The sequence below is a fragment of the Salmo salar genome, chromosome 26, assembly GCF_965601325.2.
Source record: "Salmo salar chromosome 26, fSalSal1, whole genome shotgun sequence".
Taxonomy (NCBI): domain Eukaryota; kingdom Metazoa; phylum Chordata; class Actinopteri; order Salmoniformes; family Salmonidae; genus Salmo; species Salmo salar.
The window spans coordinates 9132283-9155398 of record NC_138316.1 but is presented as its reverse complement, the minus strand read 5'-3'; the positions used below and the strand labels follow the sequence as shown (position 1 = coordinate 9155398).

The following is a 23116-nucleotide window of genomic DNA, read 5'->3' as shown; positions in this document are numbered from 1 at the left end:
AAAAGATATGCCTGCACTTAACCTATGCCCAGGCTTTCAACAACATTATATTTCATCAAGATTCGTCCAGTTGCATTCGATTTCCTCACTGTAGCCCAACTGAAACTTTAGCCGTTTTTTTTTAACTTAAAAATAGAAATAAATAATTTTGGGGGGGTTGGCCAATAGGGGGCGATAGCATCGTATATCACAATGTTTTATTGGTACATAATCACGATAGGACAAAGATTGACATCTCCCAACCCTAACACGCACACACAGAGAGAGAGAGAGAGAGAGAGAGACACACACAGACACACACCGCTGTGACATAGCTGCTGAGGCAAGACATTGGAGGTAGTTCACACAGATTTGACAGCAGTTGTCTCGCCCTTATGGACAGGGTTAAGTTACTCACACGCACACAGACTCACACACAGACTCACACACAGACTCACACACAGACTCACACACAGACTCACACCCCTCTTCTCTCTTTTCCTTCCTAACCACCGCTCCCCTCCCTCCCTCCCAGTTCATTCCTTCAGCATGATTCATCGGCCTAATCTTAACTCCTTGGGATGCACTCTGCATTCCAACACTCAAACACACAAAAGCCACAGCATATGTTTGGGATCAAACGTGGACATTTAGTAGAGGCCCATCTAGAACAGGAGCTGTTAACAAAATAGTTTGAGAAACCTTACCCAATGTGAATGAATAATACTGGATTAGGCCGTTTCAACTACTCCTCCCTTGTACCTTCACTAAGGAATATAACGCTCAAAAGGTCAGGGTAAGGACTGGATAGAGATCCTATTATTACTAAATAACTAAAGTCATTGAGGTGTTAGTATTGGTTTCCTCAAAATTCCATGTTCAATTTGATATGGAAAACAATTGTCCTACGTGAGTACCTAGATATCATTTGAATTCAAATGTTGGCATTCAGGTCATTGCATGCCAAAACCAGACGGACCACACAGGCTCTGTTGACCTAGTTCTGTTCCTCACCGACCTAAAATTATTTGGCAACATGTTGTCCGCAGGCATTGGTCTAGACATCATTTGCACCATGTCTAAAAGAAGAAAAAAAGTCTACAGGGTATTCTTGTCTTTCTGAGACAAGGGCACCTTACCACCTATTGCTTTAGAGTAATCAATGTGAATGTTTTCTATGGCCACACAGGATAGTAATGAAAGTCTTATTGTAAATGACAGTCATTCATGACCCATTCACATTTCTTCTAAGGTGAGGAAAACAACAAATTATCTCATTTGGGTGCACTACCCCTTTAAGTTTGCCTCTGCTTCCAGCACAGTTCTGCTCTGTCTATGACAGCCTTGTAGGGCTCTGGCCAGTCAGAGTATGAGGTCAGTTTCTCCGTTCATTGCCTCTGGGGTTTTCTGACTCAGCCAGTGGTATAAATTTTGTCTGTTTGGAAGGAAAACAGTTTCCCTCCACTCTCTGTGCCACCTCCCTGTCAATTCTGCCCAAAAGAATGGACTGTGCTCATACCAGACCCCTCCTTATGTGAGCGCTCGCTCTCCTTCTGTGAGCGCTCACTCTCTCCTTCTGTGCTCCGCTTCTGTGAGCCCTCTCTCTCCCCTTCTGTGCTCACCTTCTGTGAGCCCTCTCTCTCCCCTTCTGTGCTCACCTTCTGTGAGCCCTCTCTCTCCCCTTCTGTGCTCACCTTCTGTGAGCCCTCTCTCTCCCCTTCTGTGCTCACCTTCTGTGAGCGCTCTCCCCTTCTGTGATCACCTTCTGTGAGCACTCTCTCTCCCCTTCTGTGCTCACCTTCTGTGAACTCTTTCTCTCCCCTTCTATGCTCTCCTTCTGTGAGCCCTCTCTCTCTCCTGCTGTGCTCTCCTTCTATGAGCTATCTCCTTCTGTGCTCTCCTTCTATGAGCCCTCTCTCCTTCTGTGCTCTCCTTCTATGAGCTCTCTCTCTCCTTCTGTACTCTCCTATGAGCGCTCTCTCTCTCCTTATGTGCTCTCCTATGAGCTCTCTACTGTGCTCTCCTTCTGCGAGCTCGCTTTCCTTCTGTGGCACACATCAACTCCATCATCCCAGATAACCCACTCCAATTTGCATACTGCTCGTCTACAGAAGATGTAGTCTCAATTACACTCCACACTGCCCTTTCCCACCTGGACAAAAGGAATACCTATGTGAGAATGCTGTTTATCGACTACAGCTCAATCAATGTTCAACACCATAGTGCCCTCCAAGCTCGTCACCAAGTTCGGGACCCTGGGACTGAATACCTACCTTCCTGACGAGCCAACCACATGTGGTGAGAGAAGGTAACAACACCTCTGCCATGCTGACCCTCAACATGGGGCTGCCCTGGGCTGTGTGCTTTGCCCCATCCTGCACTCCCTGTTTACCCACGACTGTGTGGCCACACACACAACTCCAACTCCATCATCAAGTTTGCTGACGATACGATGATGGTAGGCCTGATCACCATCGGCGATGAGACAGCCTACAAGGAGATCGGATACCTCTCTCTATCAACGTCAGCAAGACCAAGGGGCTGATCATGGAATACAGAAAACCGTGGGGGTGTACACCTCCCACCCACAGGGCCGCAGCGGAGAGGGTCAAGAGCTTCAAGTTCCTCTGTGTCCACATCACTGAGGACTTAACACGGTCCTCTCACACCAACACAGTCATGGAGATGGCAAGGCAGTGCCAGAGGGTGGTGCGGACAGTCCAGCGCATCGCTGGGGGTGATTACCTTTGATGTTCTTCGTCAGAATGCACTCCCAGGACTTCTACTTCAATAAGAAATGTTGGTTTGGTCCCAAATAATCCATCGTTATATCCAAACAGAGGCGTTTTGTTTGTGCGTTCTAGACACTATCCGAAATGGTAAATCAGGGTTACGAGCATGGCGCATTTCGTGACAAAAAAATTCTAAATATTCCATTACCGTACTTCGAAGCATGTCAACCGCTGTTTAAAATCAATTTTTATGCAATTTATCTCGTAAAAAAGCGATAATATTCCGACCGGGAATCTGCGTTTCGGTAAATAGAGGAAAAAAAAGAAAGACGGGGGCAACCAGTGCACGCGCCTAAGCCCACTGTCCCTTGATCGGCCACTTGACAAAGGCGATAATGTGTTTCAGCCTGGGGCTGGAATGACGACATTCAGCTTTTTCCCGGGCTCTGAGAGCCTATGGGAGCCGTGGGAAGTGTCACGTTACCACAGAGATCCTTTGTTTTGGAAAGAGATGTCAAAGAAAGCCAATAAATGGTCAGACAGGCCACTTCCTGTAAAGGAATCTCTCAGGTTTTTGCCTGCCATATGAGTTCTGTTATACTCACAGACACCATTCAAACAGTTTTAGAAACTTTAGGGTGTTTTCTATCCATATCTAATAAGTATATGCATATTCTAGTTACTGGGTAGGAGTAGTAACCAGATTAAATCGGGTACGTTTTTTATCCGGCGGTGTAAATACTGCCCCCTAGCCCTAAGAGGCTAGCTAGACTGTAAACTCTCCTTCCAGACTCATATTAAACATCTCCAATACAAAATTAAATCTAGAATCGGCTTCCTATTTCGAAACAAAGCCTCCTCCACTCACGTCGCCAAACATACCCTCGTAAAACTGACTATCCTACCAATCCTCGACTTCGGCGATGTCATTTACAAAACAGCCTCCAACACTCTACTCAGCAAATTGGATGCAGTCTATCACAGTGCCATCCGTTTTGTCACCAAATCCCCATACACCACCCACCACTGCAACCTGTATGCTCTCGTCGGCTGGCCCTCGCTAGACATTCGTCACCAGACCTACTGGCTCCAGGTCATCTATACGTCTTCGCTAGGTAAAGCTCCGCCTTATCTCAGCTCACTGGTCACGATAACAACACCCACCTGTAGCACGTGCTCCAGCAGGAATATCTCACTGGTCATCCAGTCATTGGCAAAAATCGCTGAAGTTGGAGACTTCTCCCCCTCACTAACTTTAAACATCAGCTATCTGAGCAGCTAACCAATCGCTGCAGCTGTAAATAGCCCATTCAATCTACCTACCTCATCCCCATATTGTTCTTATTTACTTTTTGCTCTTTTGCACACCAATATTTCTACTTGCACATCTATCACTCCAGTGTTAAATTGCTAAATTGTAATTACTTCGCAACTATGGCCTATTTATTGCCTTACCTCCTCACGCCATTTGCACACACTGTATATAGACTTTTTCCCCCTTGCTATTGTGTTATTGGCTATACGTTTGTTTATTCCATGTGTAACTCTGTGTTGTTGTTTGTGTCGCACTGCTTTGCTTTATCTTGGCCAGGTTGCAGTTGTAAATGAGAACTTGTTCTCAACTGGCCTACCTGGTTAAATAAAGGTGAAATGAAAATAATATGATCTATATTATTATCACTCCATTGTTGGGAAAGAGCGCTCAAGGTAAAAATGAATTTGACTAATATTTTACACCTGTTGTATCCTGTGCACGTGGCGAATAAAGTTTGATGTGTTACGGTGTGGAGGATTGGGAGTTTGTGTCCTGGTTGGGACAGAGTTTCCACTTGTGTCACCCGTGTGTGTGTGCGTGAATGTGTGAACGTCTGTGCATAATTAAGGGTCAACACTTACCACTCTCAGCAGCCTCCTCTGCTCCTTGAAGGTGGCGCAGCAGCCCAGCACTCCCGTCACCATGACGATGGCCCCGGCAAGGATTAGGATATAGGCGGAGGCGGCGTAGGTCGCGGAGGAGAGCAGGCTGATGTAGTCGCTCTTCTCCACCAGCGTCCAGATGCCCACCGCCATCACCACGCCCCCTGCCAGCTGGGAGGACAAAGTACAGAGGAAGAATTAGACAGAATTAGACACACAGGCTAGTAGATAGTGGGCTGACACCGAAAACAGTGAAGTTGATCGATCTACGTCGAGGGAGGAGCTGATTGTTTTGTATACGACAATGAAATCTTCTTATGATTACTGTAAAATTTGTCGTCACCTTCAATTCTTGCAAAAAAGTACATTTGAAAAGGTATATCTCAAAAGTCTTCAGGTAAATTTGCAAACTGCTAAACTTGGAACCAATTAGAACTCCTGCACATACCCTTCTTGATGAAGGCAGACAATGGCCTGCTCCTAAGATGTAAACACAGCCTCTGATCTGCTTTCAGTGTGTTAAGAGGATCTAACGTTAGCTCCCAAAGACTGAAATAAGATCAATATCGGTTTTCAAGTGCACTTGAAATATGCAGCATGCAATATGAATGGTCTTGATCATATGGAGAGGTAACTATTGAAAGCTCGCCAATGTTACAGTTGACTAGCCTAGCCAGCTAATACTGTAAATGTCAATGTGCCTGCTCAGGAAGCTAGTGTTTCATTAGCTATCTCTGTCAGTGAATTCAATAAAGAACCATGTTTTGGCATGATTGTCTGATTTCAAGGAACTAGCTGCAGGCTTAAATAAACGTTCAATCAAATAATTAGCATAGAAACCCAAATAAATGCATGTAGATAGAAAGATATACAGAGCATTATTCAGACCCCTTAACTTTTCCACATTTTGTTACGTTACAGCCTTATTCTAAAATGGATCAAAATAAATGTTTTCCTCAATCTACACACTAGAACCCATAATGACAACGCGAAAACAGGTTTCTCAAAATGTACCTTATTTACATAAGTATTCAGACCCTTTGATATTAGACTCAAAATTGAGCTCAGGTGCATCCTGTTTCCATTGATCATCCTTGAGATGTTTCTACAACTTGATTGGAGTCCACCTGGGGTAAATTCAATTGATTGGACATGATTGTGAAAGGCACACACCTGTTGATATAAGGTCCAACAGTTGACAGCGCATGTCAGAGCAAAAACCAAGCTATGAAATCAAAGGAATTGTCCGTAGAGCTCAGAGACAGGATTGTGTCGAGGCACAGAACTGGGGAAGGGTACCAAAACATTTCTGCAGCATTGAAGGTCCCTAAGAACACAGTGGCCTCCATTGCTAAATGGAAGAAGTTTGGAACCACCAAGAATCGTCCCAGAACTGGACGTCCGGCCAAACTGAGCAATCGGGGGAGAAGGGCCTTGGTCAAGGAAATGGGAGAACCATCTCTGCAACACTCCACCGATCAAGCCTTTATGGTAGAGTGGCCAGACGGAAGCCCCTCCTCAGTAAAAGGCATATGAGATCAGATCATGAGAAACAAGATTCTCTGGTCTGATGAAACCAAGATTGAACTATTTGGCCTGAATGCCAAGCATGGTGGTGGCAGCATCATGCTGTGGGGATGTTTTTCAGCGGCACGGACTGGGAGACAGTCAGGATCAAGGGAAAGATGAACGGAGCAAAGTAGAGAGATCCTTGATGAAAAACTGCTCCAGAGTGCTCAGGACCTCAGACTGGGACGAAGGATCACCTTCAAACAGAACAACGACCCTAAGCACACAGCCAAGACAACACAGGAGTGGCTTCGGGACAAGTTTCTGAATGTCCTTGAGCGGCCCAGCCTGAGCCCAGACTTGAACACGATCGAACATCGCTGGAGACCTGAAAATAGCTGTGCAGCGACGCTTCCCATCCAACCTGACCGAGCTTGAGAGGATCTGCAGAGAAGAATGTGAGAAACTCCCCAAATATAGGTGTGCCAAGCTTGTAGCGTCATACCAAAGGCGCTGTAATCGCTGCCAAAGGTGCTTCAACAAAGTACTGAGTAAAGGGTCTGAATACTTACGTAAATGTGATGAGTATTTTATTTTTAATACATTTGCAAAAAGATCTAAAAACCTGTTTTTGCTTTGTCATTATGGGGTATTGTATGTAGATTGATGGGCAAAATGTTATTTAATCCATTTTAGAGTAAGGCTGTAATATAACAAAATGTGGAAAAAGTGAAGCGGTCGGAAAATACTTCCCGAATGCACTGCATGCTAGAATCAGTGTTGGAAAAAGTACTCAATTGTTATATTTAAGTAAAAGTAAAGATACCTTAATAGAAATGACTTAAGTATGACTTGAGTAAAAGTCTAAGTGTTTGGTTTTATGTATACTTAAGTATCAAAAGTAAAAATAATTTCAAATTCCTTATATTAAGCAAACCAGACAGCACCATTTTCTTGTTTTTATTATTTACGGATAGCCAGGGGCACACTCCAACACTCAGACATCATTTACAAACGAAGCATGTGTGTTAAGGGAGTCCACCAGATCAGAGGCCGTAGGGATGTTTTCTTGATAAGTACATGGATTTTACAATTGTTCTGTCTTGCTAAGCATTCAAAATGTAATGAGTACTTTTCAATGTCAGGGAAAATGTATGGATTAACGTTCTTTAGGAATGTAGTGAAGTAAAAGTTGTCAAAAATATAAAAAGTCAAGTACAGACACCCCAAAAAATGACTTAAGTAGTACTTTAAAGTATCTTTACACCACTGGCTAGAATGGAGGTTTAAAAAAATGACAACTGCATAAGCATATTAGCCAATACATATAGCATACTTTGCAATAAAATATTTTCAAAAAATTGTTGTACAATGGGCTCTGCAATAACCAGAGTTTGATTTCTAAACCAAATGAGTCCTCAAATAGCAGCTACCCAATACCATGGTGGGCATGCATAATGTTGGACGCATTGGAATATAAGGAATAGAGAATGATAAAGAGCCTGTAGGATTATAGAAAAAGCAGTTAGAAAACGACTGTTTAATTTTCAAATACTAAATGTTCATTGAATGACTACGTTTACACGCACACAAATCATTTGATATTAAACTGATTATGGCAGTAGGCTGGTTATGGCATTAGTCATGTAAACAACGCACTCTGCTTATCTTAAAAATCGGCTTAAGGTCATAATCGGAGTAAGCATGTGCTGATTAAAATGTGTTTTTCTGAGCAATCTTTCAAATTATTAAGACTTGTAAACGCCTTAATCAGAGTTACAGCGGTGTATTTGATCTGCGCATGTTCTAGCACAAGAAATGTGAGCTTCTTTTAGCACAAGTGAAGGCGAGTTTGGAAAAACTGAAAGTATGCATCTTAGAAATAGTTTTCACATACAAACTTTATATGTGTCTGAACTCAAGAATCAAATATTCCTCACAAAAATAACATGGTCGCATTGGTAGAACGTTTATAATTTCAGACGTGTCCATGTAAACCGGATTAATAGGGAAATCGTTCTGCTGGCAAAGCATGTAAATGTTTAAATGTAATTATTATAATAAAGCTGACTATTCACAGTATTATTGTGTTCATGTAACCATACTCAATGTGAGTATATTAAGGTGTTTTAAATTAATAACTTTCCGACTAAGCTTCTAAAAGTTGACGGTGCCAAAAACTTGCCAACCCATTCCTTATTCTACTAACTATGACTGAGTGCGAGACATGTTTTCCACAACATACAGTACCAGTCAAAAGTTTGGACACACCTACTCATTCCAGGGTTTTTCTTTTACTATGTTCTACATTGCAGAATAATAGTGAAGACATCAAAACTATGAAATAACACATATGGAATCATGTAGTAACCAAAAAAGTGTTAAACAAATCCAAAAATATTTAATATTTTAGATTCTTCAAAGTAACCACCCTTTCCCTTGATGACAGCTTTGCACACTCTTGGCAAAAACCTGGGCACCTGATGGGAACAATAGAATTCTCACCACAGCATGTTACAATAGTAAAATTATCTATTTGTCATCTGTTAAACTGAATTCAGTCAGATTTTTATTTTATTTTACTAGGCAGGTCAGTTAAGAACAAATTCTTATTTTCAATGGCGGCCTAGGTGGGTTAACTTCCTTGTTCAGGGGCAGAATGAGAGATTTTTACCTTGCCCAGCTCGGGGATTCGATCTTGCAACCTTTTGGTTACAAGTCCAACGCTCTAACCACTAGGCTACCTGCATGATGCTCAAACAAGCACGTACGTGTATCTGGTGTTCTTCAAATCTAAAATGCACTAGACTAAGACAAAACCCACAAAATAGACAACAGGCAAATGCATATGTCATCCCAATGTCTAAATAGGGACGGCAGGCCTAGTTCAAACTGCAGTAAGATGGTTCTCCTCACAGGTGAGTGAATCAGCTCATGCTCAGTGAATAGCACTTGGTTGATCTCTGGGAGCAGGACACAGGAGAGCTGAATAGATTATGTCCTACAGATTTCTTTAGTCTTAAATTATTACTTGGAATAAACTGATAGCTGAAACGGTCCTTGTCCCTGAATGACATGCTAGCTAGTGATAAAGCCCCAGTACCTTCAGAAAGTATTCATACCCCTTGATTTATTCCACATTTTGTGTTACAGCCTGAATTCAAAATTGATTAAATAATGACAAAGTGAAAACATGATTTTAGAAATCTTAGCAAATTTATTGAAAATGAAATACGGAAATCTCATTTACATAAGTATTCACACTCCTGAATAAAGACATGTTAGAATCACCTCAAGCTGTGAGCCTTTCTGGGTATGTCTCAAAGAGCTTTGCACACCTGGATTGTGCAATAGTTGCCCATTATTCTTTTGAAAATTCTTCAAGATCTGTCAAATTGGTTGTTGATCATTGCTAGACAACCATTTTTAAGTCTAGCCATAGATTTTCAAATCTGATTCAAGTCAAAACTGTAACTCGGCCACTCAGGAACATTCACCATCTTCTTGGTAAGCAACTCCAGCGTAGATTTGGCCTTGTATTTTAGGTTATTGTCCTGCTGAAGGGTGAATTAATCTCCCAGTGTCTGGCGGAAAGCAGACAACCAGGTTTTCCTCTAGGATTTTTCCTGTGCTTAGCTCGATTCCGTTTATTTTTTATACTGAAAAATTTCCCAGTCCTTAATTAATGATTACAGCCATAACATGATGCAGCCACCACTATGCTTGAAAATATGGAAAGTGATACTCTAATGTGTTGTATTCTATTTGCCCCAAATATTACTCTTTGTATTCAGGACAAAAAGTTCATTGCTTTGCCACATTTTTTGCAGTATTACGTTAGTGCCTTGTTGCAAACAAGATGCATGTTTCAGAATATTTTTATTCTATAGAGGCTTCCTTCTTTCCACTCTGTCAATTAGGTTAGTATTGTGGAGTAACTACAAATGTGTTAATCCATCCAGTTCTCCTATCACAGCCATTAAAACACTAACTGATTTAAAGTCACCGTTGGCCTCATGGTGAAATCCCTGAATGGTTTCCTTCCTCACCGGCAACTGAGCATAAAGTGTAATTAATAACTTTACCATGCTAGTTGTTGTAGTTCTTGAGTGGCTTCACTGCAAGTATATTGTATATTTTGGATTTAATAAAATGTAAAAAAAAAACTTTACCATGCTCAAAGGGATATTCAATGTCAGATTTTTTTAACCCATCTACCAATAGGTGCCCTTCTTTGGAAGGAATTGGAAAACCTCCCTGGTCTTTGTGGTTGAATCTGTGTTTGAAATTCACTGATCGACTGAGGGACCTTACAGATAATTGTATGTGTGGGGTACAGAGATGAGATAGTCATTCCAAATCATGTTAAACACTATTAATGCACACAAGAGTGAGTCCATGCAATGTATTATGTGACTTGTTAGGCAAATGTTTATTCCTGAACTTATTTAGGCATGCCAAAACAAAGCGGTTGAATACTTGACTAAAAGACATTTCAGCTTTTCATTTTTAATACATTTGTTACATTTTCTAAAAACAGAATTCCACTGACATGATAGGGTATTGTGTGTAGGCCAGTGACACAAAATCTTAATTTAATTTTTTTTAAAGTCAAGGGGTGTGAATACTTTCTGAAGGCACTGTATCTGCTCCTGCTAGCTAGCAACATATCTACTTGTTGTAACTAGCTATCTAACGAGCAAGATAGCTACATTACTAAAGGTTGTTGCATTCTAAGTTGGGAGTAATTTTACAGCTTGCATTGATAGTATCCTCTTTCTATAACTAAATAGTTAGATTACAAATAAATAAAAAATACTTTACCTGAGAAGTTTGTCGGCGGGAGATATCTCTGGAGCACGGATAACGTGATTGGCAGACATTACCAGCAGAGATAGTACCATGGATAGTACACAATGTTTGATTGGTTTACAGTTCAGTACTCGTCTGCCAATCGATTAGACATTTTTAAACGTGTATTTTTCCATATATTGACACCTCCTACGTGTTTTAATCAAATCAACTATATTCACTGAGCTTGTCTGATGCTTTAAAGCACACTCTTTAACTAATTAATTAAGACACACAAATGACTAGAGGGAGTCCAACCAGCAATTGATTTGATTGTTTTTAGGCCATGGATGAGAAAGTTTACTTATCATTTCCAAACGTTTAGAACAGTTGTATGCTGCTTAACGATCTATTAAAACAGCAAGGGTTGCATTAAATAGGCTCAATATTTTTTACTTATGCATTTGCTAATATTCAATTCACACGCACAAAAAACAAACAAAAGCATTCACTTTGAGAATTGATAGGCTACATATAGGCCATTCATATATAGCTTACGCACAGCACAGTTCAATTTATCGAATCAGTTGTTTTCTTACGCAAACCGTGAGCAACACCTGTCAAACATAGACATTTCTCTGAAAACACAGGGATGTTGATTCGTACGGGACTAGAATAACTGTAGCTTATTCTGACTGGAATTGTTACTCTCCGGCCATGTAAAAATTACTTACATGGCAGATTCGGATGGGACTAAAATTACAGATGTGGTGTTTTGTGCTCGCGCACATAATTACATTACCCGACCTCCCCCAGTAAAACTAATCATCCGAATAGGGCCTCATGTATAGCATATCATAATAACATAAATAAATTGGTTATAAGAAACTCTGAACACCATAACACATGACAAAAAATTGGATGCAGAGGACGTGACAAACTCGAAACGAGGGAATGTTTACTGGTTGCTCAGGAGGTAAAGGGAATGTCAGATGGGTGGAATAAATTTGACTAGTTGTGGAAAATACTGGAGATCAAGAAAAAGAAGTTAAGGAGCAACCGCTCTGACCGTTTGGAACAATGTAAACTCAAAATAAATTAAGCGTACCAGAGAGTCTGTTGTAAAAATGTTTTGTTAAGCCTTTATTACAGCAAAGCCTAAAAACAGTCACATTCATTTGTGAATGCAATTCACCAAGTGGAATGGTTTATTTATTGTTTAAGCTAATTATTCAAGGCTTGCTTTATTTTAAAACTAAGCATTTCAAATCAAGAATGACTCGTATGCTGTGTGATGACATGAACGAATGAATGATTGATACAGTAGTGTATATAAGTATTGAAATATACTGTAGGCCTAAGTAAATTACGGTATTATGACTGAACAGCATGCACTCATAGGCCTACAGCTCAATGGTGGTTATACACAGATGCTATATTAAGCCTACTAATGATAAAGATGTGACTTATGATCATAATAATAACAACAACAAGATCAAGAAAAAGGGGCGTTAGTATAAATATGATTTTTCTGACAATTTGGAACATTGTAAACAAATCAAAAAAGTGTAAATCCTTTAATACAGTAAAACAAAGAAGAAAAACAGCCAAATTTGTGAAATTCTTTACTTAACATCATTCCATGAGGCTTGGTGGTCACGGAATCAGTAGGCTATTAAACAAACACTCAAACAGGCAACAGAAGCAGGATCTGTCTTATTTATGTAGATATATTGATGATTTATAAAGCCCAGCCACATTTAACAGTTAGGCTATTGACTATAGACCTAATAAAGTTGGGATTTACTCTCTCCTCACTTTTCTTAGACAATAAGACAAGGGCTGTTTTCTCATCTCCTCATTCTGCTGCTGCCTCCGCCGCATTGTTCTCAACACCAATATGCTGGTTAACAGTCTATTATGCACAACACGGTCTAGGAAAAGACGCCAATTCAACAGCGGACTGATGTGTTCCTGAATCGCGCACAGCGACCACTATCCAACATGGGAGAAAGTGCATTTGTTATAAAAACATAGTATTTTTATTAGTGTTGCAGCATTGTTCTTATGTAATATAACCATATACAGCTGAAGGCGGAGGTTTACACCTTAGCCAAATACATTTAAACTCAGTTTTTCACAATTCCTGACATTTAATACTCGTAAAAATTACCTGTCTTAGGTCAGTTAGGATCACCACTTCATTTTAAGAATGTGAAATGTCAGAATAATAGTAGAGAGAATGATTTATTTCAGCTTTTATTTCTTTCATCACATTCCCAGTGGGTCAGAAGTTTACATACAATCATTTAGTATTTGGTAGCATTGCCTTTAAATTGTTTAACTTGGGTCAAACGTTTTTGGGTAGCCTTCCACAAGCTTCCCACAATAAATTGGGTGAATTTTGGCCCATTCCTCCTGACAGAGCTGGTGTAACTGAGTCAGGTTTGTAGGCCTCCTTGCTCGCACACACTTTTTCAGTTCTGCCCACAAATTTCTATAGGATTGAGGTCAGGGCTTTGTGATGGCCACACCAATAACTTGACTTTGTTCTCCTTAGGCCATTTTGCCACAACTTTGGAAGTATGCTTGGTTTCATTGTCCATTTGGAAGACCCATTTGCGACCAAGCTTTAACTTCCTGACTGATGTCTTGAGATGTTGTTATAGTATATCCACATAATTTTCCTACCTCATGATGCCATCTATTTTGTGAAGTGCACCAGTCCCTCCTGCAGCAAAGCACCCCCACAACATGATGATGCCACCCCCGTGCTTCACGGTTGGGATGGTGTTCTTTGGCTTGTAAGCCTCCCCCTTTTTCCTCCAAACATAACAATGGTCATTATGGCCAAACAGTTCTATTTTTGTTTCATCAGACCAGAGGACATTTCTCCAAAAAGTACAATCTTCGTCCCCGTGTGCAGTTGCATACCGGAGTCTGGCTTTTTTATGGCGGTTTTGGAGCAGCGGCTTCTTCCTTGCTGAGTGGCCTTTCAGGTTATGTCGATATAGGACTCGTTTTACTGTGGATATAGATACTTTTGTACCCGCTTCCTCCAGCATCTTCACAAGGTCCTTTGCTGTTGTTCTGGGATTGATTTGCACTTTTCGCACCAAAGTACGTTCATCTCTAGGAGACAGATGGGCTTCTCCTTCCTGAGCGGTATGACGGCTGCGTGGTCCCATGGTGTTTATACTTGCGTACTATTGTTTGTACAGAGGAACTTGGTACCTTCAGGCATTTGGAAATTGCTCCCAAGGATGAACCAGACTTGTGGAGGTCTACAATTGTTTTTCTTAGGTCTTGGCTGATTTATTTTGATTTTCCCATGATGTCAAGCCAAGAGGCACTGAGTTTGAAGGTAGGTCTTGAAATACATCCACAGGTACACCTCCAATTGACTCAAATGATATCAATTAGCCTATCAGAAGCTTCTAAAGCCTGGAATTGTGATACAGTGAATTATTAGTGAAATAATCTGTCTGTAAACAATTGTTGGAAAAATTACTTGTGTCATGCACAAAGTAGATGTCCTAACCGACTTGCCACTAATTTCTTGTTCACAAACTATAGTTTTGGCATGGTTGAAAAACAAATTTTAATGACTCCAACCTAAGTGTATGTAAACTTCCGACTTCAACTGTACAATTTCAGTAGCACGTCTCAGACTGATGGACTATGCCATCCCCACGGCCTCCACAATGGATCAGTCCACTACTGCCAACAGCCTATCGACCAAACAAATGACCAGCCGACTAAATGGGGTGAGCCCTACAAATATGTAAAAACCACTTCCTCCCTTGACATAGATCGATCATCTCGAAAACTAACGCAGATAACTTGCTACAGCCCAACACCTACAGTGGCAAACAAATGAACCACTGCCACCTTCAATTCTTATAGGCATTCATCCTTATGCAGTATTAAATACTGTGGAATAGTTCTCATGATGTTAATGAAGATGGCAGTATTTATTCCTTATTTAAACACAACATTACAGGCCTATATCAACTTAGAAAATACATCACCATCCACAGTTTGAATATGATGAAAAGCGGTTAAATCGACCGTATACTACATTTACACTTGTACATCAACAGATGTTGCAGCACCGCACCAAAATGTTTTTGTCCCCGTGCCAACTCAATCACTTACACAGCTACTGATCTCCTTGTAATGCAGGGCCATTCATTCACTAAGAAGGGAGCAGAGGAGATGGGTGGCTATACACTCGATGTGAATGACATTCAGTCTGTGAAATATACACAAACAGTCAGTCAGTCATGCTGATGTTTATATACTGTAAGGCTGTTCCCGACCCTCCTCCTCCTGCTGCTGCTGGTTTTTGTAGATTCTGCCATTAAGCTCCTGAAGTTGTCGGTAACAGGCTACACCAGCGGTCGGCAACCTTTTCATTTTGGAGTGCCAAGCTATCGTACAATTTCTACTGATCTGCGTGCAAGTTATGATTTTCATATGCACATTTTAGTAGAACACTGATTTATTTTATAATAAAGTCTTCTTATCTCAAAATCAATGATGTGTTAATCAAAATCCTATCTAAATGAAAACGATTAAAATCTTAAAGTAATTTCTAATGCCATTTCCAATATATAAAAATAGCCTACATAAAGCCAACAAATAAAAACATTGCAGCCTGCAGGTAGAAAATATCCTGATAAAAATAAATATCCTATAAGTCACATTGGCTACTACGCATGGCCGGTCTTCAAGAAACTTGCAACATTGTTTTATTCTGGGCTCTCAGAGTTTCCTGCACCAGTGAGCTCCGGAAAGACAGACACAGCTGTAGAATATTTGCGCAAGGGATAAGAATAAGTAATCAGTCACAATTCTTTAGGGGAAAACATGTATTTGAGCATATGTAGCAGCCTAGCAGGGCTAGATTATTAGGTTTGCATTAGCGGACACATCTTTCCTGAGATCTGTATTAAGACAGCTGCCATCTCCCACAGTGTGGCTGACTAGCCATTCAGTCTAGCGGGCTGGGAAGCACAATTGTGTGATAGGGAATGTGAGATGGAATGCATGGTGGTGTTGTGTTGGTCTGTGGACACCAGAAAGATACAAAAACCCATATTTCTCAGAGGGGTTGTCCTCCCAGCATGAAAGTCACATGCAGGCAGACAGACTCACCCAGAAGAGGAAGTTGAATGTGAATAGGAGATACTTCAGACAGACGGTCCCGCATGTTTCCTTCTTCTCATCGTACGCTGTCGCTGGTGCCCCCATGCTGCAGGAGAAAGAGAGAGGTGGGTTTGAAAGGTTCAAATAGTTAACCTTATATCTGTTGTTGTTTCTTTTAGAGACAGTTTCCCAGACACAGAATAAGCCTATTTTTGCTATCACAGATTGTTCTGGCAATTCTCAAATAAAAACTTTATTGGAGGAAGGATGTTTAACATGCTTTTTACTAGTGGTGCAACGAATCACAAAACTCACGGTTCAGATCGTATCACAGTTTTGAGTCACATATCGGATCATTTTTTGGATCAGCAAAAACAAAAGTGAGACAAATATAACTTTGCTTTCCATTTATTACTTAAAGAACACTTAAAGCAAGGAACTTTTCAATGTTTAAAAAAAAATCTTAAAATAGTCAATACTCAATTGTTAAATTAAAGTGCAATGAGGCATGATACCTTCTTCCTTTGAACAATAGTGAATAAAAAAATTGCCTGTGTCCACATCAAAAAAAAGAAAGCAAAGCAGACTTGAGCTTATAACTTAAAATTATTTTTCATAGAACTATAATTGTGGCAATAACATTTAATAAAAAACATTATTATTATTCCAAATAAAAAATGGATGATTCTAATAGTAATAGCATAGACTAAGATTAGACTGCAGTATATTTATTATTTAAGTAATTCACTCCAAAAAAATGTTCTCTCTTCAGTGGCCACAATCTCAGTGGTAAGATCACTTGTATGTCCTCCGGTGTAGGGCAGGGTCTAGGTGAGACAGGGACTTGAACCTTGAATCCAGTGCAGTAGATCTATGATGGTAGTCCTGTATATTAGGGGGGTACCTGGGGTTCAGGTCCTCTCTAATGGTAGCCTTGACATCTTTAGTGATGGTGCCGTCTTCCTCACTTGGGGCCATGGATAGTAGAATCCTTGTTTTCAGAGGTAGGATCATGGACACAGACGGTGCAGTTTCAGTGCTCAATAGGGTTGTAACCATTTTCAGGGGTTTGAGCACCTTGGGAGGGCCTCCTCTGCCACTTTCACGTCATCGTCAGACAAGGTGACGATGTCTTTATTATTTTATTCAGGGTCTCGTCTGTCAGTGCAGAGTATACAGCTGCCTGCTGCTCAAGATAGCGCTCCAACATGTCATAAGTGGAGTTCCATCTCGTTGTGACATCGTGTATGAGCTTGTGGGTCGGTAGCTGTAGCATTTCTTGCTTGGCCTTAAGCACATGAGCAGCTGTTGTGCGTCGGTGGAAAAAGGAAATCACCTTCCTGATTCTCCCAAGGAGGCGGGTCCATCTGGTTCACAGAGATTCCCCTTTGGGATGCTAAATTGATCACATGTGCAAAGCAAGCTATCTGTGGCCCCAGTCCAGCTTCTATCACTGCATTTACTTGGTTCTTGGCATCATCTGTGGTGATTGGGATATTGCTATTGGGCCTCTCTAGCTTCCACTCTGCTACTGCTCCGAGAAGTACCTGCGACAGATTTGTCACTGTGTGACTCTCATAGAAGGGCCGTGTCTGTAGCACCGGACTTCGAATGTCCCACTCATCTGTGGTGTAGTGAGCAGTCACAGTCACATAGCTTTCCGTTGCCCTGGAGGTCCACCTGTCTGCGGTGAGGGCAACAGAGGATGCCTTGGATAATTTGTCGACAATTTATCTTTTCCTGTTCATAAAGATCTGGCATGATCTTCATACTGAAGCAGGTGCGCGAGGGGATTTCGTATCGTGGCTCAAGCACTTTCACCATATTTTTAAGCCCTTCACTTTCCACAACAAAGTATGGCCTCATGTCTGCAGCGATAAACATCACAATAGATTTGGTGATGGCTTTAGCCCATTCTGATTTTGCTGCAAAGGGCTGCTTAAACGCCGCGGGGACAAGATGTTGTGTCTTGGCTGACTTGGCTCCCGTCACTGACACACCAGGGTGATGACGCTTTAAATGTGTGGCCATGCTCAATGTATTTCCATGATCATACGGCTTTCTTGTGGCACAATGCCTACACACCGTAATGGTGTTGTCCACCACCCTTCTTCCGTCATCATATTTGACAGTGAAGCCAAAATGCTCCCATACATGACTTAAACGAAGAGGGAAGCTTTTCCAGTTCTTCAGCTCCTCCGCTAGCCTTAGCTGTCGCTGCTCTTTTTTTTTCTTCTTTGCTTTCTACAACGCGAGCATCCAGGATTGAGCCGTTGGGATTCAACATGCCCCGTCCACGTGAACAGTACACGCAACTGCTTTTTAAAAATAATGAAATCAACCTTCAGGCTTCAGAGCAAAACACAACATGCATCTCTTGTCTTTATCTTTTCACTGCAACTCTGCATCGAGATTTAGAGAATTATTACTTTAAAAAGTAACAGCGGCAGTAAAACTGTATTTCACACGATGATGGTTAAACTTTGCAATTGATTTGCGGTTCACATGCATGCCAAACCGTGGGGGGTGATCTGTACGGATCACGGATCAACTACAGTCCGTACACCACCACTTTTTACAGCGCCTTGCAAAAGTATTCATCCCCCTTGGTGTTTCTCCTCTTTTGTTGCATTAGAACCTGTAATGTAAATCGATTTTTATTTGGATTTCATGTAACAGACATACACAAAATAGTCCAAATTGGTGAAGTGAAATGAAAAAAATAACTTGAAAGTTAAAAAAACTGAAAAGTGGTGCGTGCATATGTATTCACCCCCTTTACTATGAAGCCCCTAAATAAGATCTGGTGCAACCAATTACCTTCAGAAGTCACATAATTAGTTAAATAAAGTCCGCCTGTGTGCAATCTAAGTGTCACATGATCTCAGTATATACACAGCTGTTCTGAAAGGCCCCAGAGTCTGCAACACCACTAAGCAAGGGGCACCACCAAGCAAGCGGCACCATGAAGACCAAGGAGCTCTCCAAACAGGTCAGGGACAAAGTTGTGGAGAAGAACAGGTCAGGGTTGAGTTATAAAAAAATCTCAGAAACTTTGAACATCCCACGGAGCACCATTAAATCCATTATGAAAAAATTGAAAGAATATGGCACCACAACAAACCTGCCAAGAGAGGGCCGCCCACCAAAACTCACTGACCAGGCAAGGAGTGCATTAATCAGAGAGGCAACAAAGAGACTAAAGATAACCCTGAAGGAGCTGCAAAGCTCCACAGCGGAGATTGGAGTATCTGTCCATAGGACCACTTTAAGCCTTACACTCCACAGAGCTGGGCTTTACGGAAGAGTGGCCAGAAAAAAGACATTGCTTAAAGAAATAAATAAGAAAACACATTTGGTGTTCGCCTAAAGGCATGTGGGAGTCTCCCCAAGCATATGGAAGAAGGTACTCTGGTCAGATGAGACTAAAATTGAGCTTTTTGGCCGTTAAGGAAAACACTATGTCTGACGCAAACCCAACACCTCTCATCAACCCGAGAACACCAACCCCCAGTGAAGCGTGGTGGGGACTGGCAGGGACTGGGAAATTGGTCAGAATTTAAGAAATGATGGATGGCGCTAAATACAGGGAAATTCTTGAGGGAAACCTGTTTCAGTCTTCCAGATATTTGAGACTGCGACAGAGGTTCACCTTCCAGCAGGACAATGACTCTAAGCATACTGCTAAAGCAACACGAGTGGTTTAAGAGGAAACATTTAAATGTCTTGGAATGGCCTAGTCAAAGCCCAGACCTCAATCCAATTGAGAATCTGTGGTATGACTTAAGGACTGCTGTACACCAGCGGAACCCATCCAACTTGAAGGAGCTGGAGCAGTTTTGCAAAAATCCCAGTAGCTAGATGTGCCAAGCTTTAGGCCCTACCCCAAGAGACTTGCAGCTGTAATTGCTGCAAAAGGTGAATAGTTATGCATGCTCAAGTTCTGTTTTTTGTATTATTTCTTGTTTGTTTCACAAGAAAAAATATTTTGCATCTTCAAAGTGGTAGGTAGGTATGTTGTGTAAATGAAATGATACAAACCCCCCCCAAAAAATATATTTTAATTCCAGGTTGTAAGGCAACAAAATAGGAAAAATGCCAAGGGAGTGAACACTTTCACAAGCCACTGTACATTCGTATCACAAACCATTATTGAGAAAATTATCTTTTTGACCTATACAGGCCTCCTTTAAGGCCATATGATCCGTGAACCATACATGGTTAAGAAAACATATTGGTGTCATTATACTCCTTATAGGGTGCTCTAAAATATGGAGTATGTCTATATTCTGAAAAAAATTCACATTGATTTATTCAACATAAAAATTATTATTATTAATATCTCAAAAGTAACCATTTTGATGTAGCTTATTTTTTTTACATATTGTTTGGAACAATATACTGTAGGGTATAAGTGCACCTATTAAGCCAACCAAAAACAAATTTGAAATATTTCTAACATATACTGCTCTAATTTTGATGAAAGATTAATTTCTCATGTGAAGTTGTGACTTTACGAAAAACCTTATTTAATAAGACAAAAATATTTTATAAAAATATGTGAAAAGTCCATAATGGGCATAATGGGTACCCCATGTACCCTTTAAACCCATGGGTGTTCCACATAAGCCCAAGTCTTAAATAATCCATTTGAATTAATTTCCAAATGTTCAAAACTTACAAACTGACATTTCTTATGTAAAATGTGATTATATTCTAAAGTTATTCAAATAAACTGATCATTACTATTCATCATGAAAGCAGCCCTCATAACAGGGTCCAATCGTATCCACAGATCAATGTGGACTTAGGCTTTTGTTCTTGCCAACCAGTAAAACAGCTGATTCAACTAATCAAAAAATCTTAGATTTAAATCAAAACATGATAAACAAAGAACATAACACACACAACGTTAAATTAATTAACTGAAAGCTCATTCACATTTGCTGTACTGCTATTCTTGTTAATTAGTTCAACTTGTCTATCTTAAGAGTTTCAAATCTCCCTCGCTACTGTTGTATTACAAAGGTAAAAACAGAATCACCTGGATGAATGAAGGATAACAATATGAAAATTCCCCCACCCAAAAGTGCATAAGCAGTCGTCCAATAGTTATCTTCTTGTCCCTCATTTGTTTGCATTTTTGTCCACCACTTGTAGACAATGTAGGTTACTTCATCAAGCATTCATGGTTTTACAGTGTGTGTAGGCCTATATTTGTGTGGGGGTCTGTCGACTGAACGTCCCCGGTGTCTGTTCACCATCTGTTAGGGTGGGCCCCTTTAGTGTGACCCTGTCAATTAAATTCAAACAAACCTTTGACAGCAACTCATCATTGTATTATGTACATAAATGGAGCCGCTGAGTAAAGACAACTATGTGCACAGGAGGAGCACAACGCACTAAAGAGGTCAAACTTAAAATCCCAAATCTGAGATACAAAATCATAAAGACTCTTTCAATACACAGGGTTCAACTCTTTGAAAACATACAGTACCGGTCAAAAGTTTGGACACACCTACTCATTCAAGAGTTTCAGTGGCGGTTCTAGACCATTTCAACTGGGGGGGCCAAGCTGGGGCCAGTTGTACTGTTAGAGGAGCCAGTTACATTAGACGTTATTGTTGTCATATCGTTTTCTTCACTGCATTGCAGGCATTAGCAGGCAAAAGACCATGTTCATAATCATTAGTGTTCTGCGTTGCCACTGTCTAATAACGGATGTAAAAAAAGAACAATAGCAAAAATGTGTTATGTAAAAAGTATTTCATACACCACATTTAGGGGAGCCACAAGGGGGTCCAAAATTGTTGTCACAGGGGCACTTCAGGGGCACTGCCCCCCCCCCCCCGAACCGCCCCTGAAGGGTTTCTTTATTTTTACTATTTTCTACATTGTAGAATAATAGTGAAGACATCAAAACTATAAAATAACACATATGGAATCATATTGTAACCAAAAAAAGTGTTAAACTAATCAAAATACATTTTTTATTTGAGATTCTTCAAAGTAGCCCCCCCCCCCCTTTTTTTACCTTTATTTATGCCTTTGCCTTGATGACAGCTTTGCAAATGTTCACATTTTGAACACTGAAATTACCTTTTTCCTTAAACCTTAATGGAATCACCTAGCGCTCAATACAAGACCGCTGACAACCAGACATACTCCAGACATACCACACCTGTCTGAAATAGGCTCATAACCAATGAGTAGTCACTGACTTGTCTCCTGTGCATGACAGATCATTAAAGTATTTGAATGCTTTGAACCATTTTAGTTAAGGGCCTGTTTAGGACTTGAAGGAACATGGTTTCTTTTGTCATTTGTATACTTTTATATTGGCTATAGGCCTGTGTTTAGTCAAACTATTATTAATTAGATTAATGATAAATAAAAACAATAATGCATGAGTTTGGGGGTATTTTGCAAATGACTGGCACCATATTTATTGTAGCGTGCAATAGATTGTCAACAATTCCAAACAAATGTATTTTGATGGGGTTGTAGGGAATTCAATTGAAATACCTCATTGGAACTCCATTAATTATAATTAGATCTTTTGAATGACATGCCAACTGTCATACAAAATAGGCTACATGACATAAAGAACTAACAAAAATAAGTTGGAATATAAACAATGTTCTAAAGCAGGGTTCCCCAACTGGTGGACCAGCAGGTGATTTTAATTGGCCCCCCAAGTTCTCATACAGCAAATCAGTTCCAATGGATTTTAATTTTGGAAATCTGTTCCAAAGTATTACCCACGCATAATAGAGATATACTGTGCCTTGCAAAAGTATTCATTTTTATTTAACTAGGCAAAGTCAACTAGGAACTAATTATTATTTACAATGACGGCCTACCCCGGCGAAACCCTAACCCGGACGATGCTGGGCCAATTGTTCGCCCCGCCCTGTGGGACTCCCAATCACGGCCAGTTGTGACACAGCCTGGAATCTAACCAAGGTCTGTCGTGACGCCTCTAGCACCGAGATGCAGTGCCTTAGACCGCTGCGCCACTCGCGAGCCCCAAATAT

At 40.7% G+C, this 23116-nt stretch overlaps 1 protein-coding gene across 1 annotated transcript in view; it reads right to left on the bottom strand.

The window, feature by feature from the left end:
* The window catches only part of LOC106587086 (CD151 antigen), a 41569-nt gene that overhangs the window by 15638 nt on the left and 2815 nt on the right, over positions 1-23116 (bottom strand). The window contains exons 2-3 of the mRNA XM_014175028.3: positions 16089-16185; positions 4608-4799 (exon numbers count right to left, since the gene is read on the bottom strand). Of these exons, the coding sequence (XP_014030503.1) occupies positions 4608-4799; positions 16089-16184 (288 nt within the window). The 5' untranslated portion in view covers position 16185. The remainder of the gene's footprint in view (positions 1-4607; positions 4800-16088; positions 16186-23116) is intronic.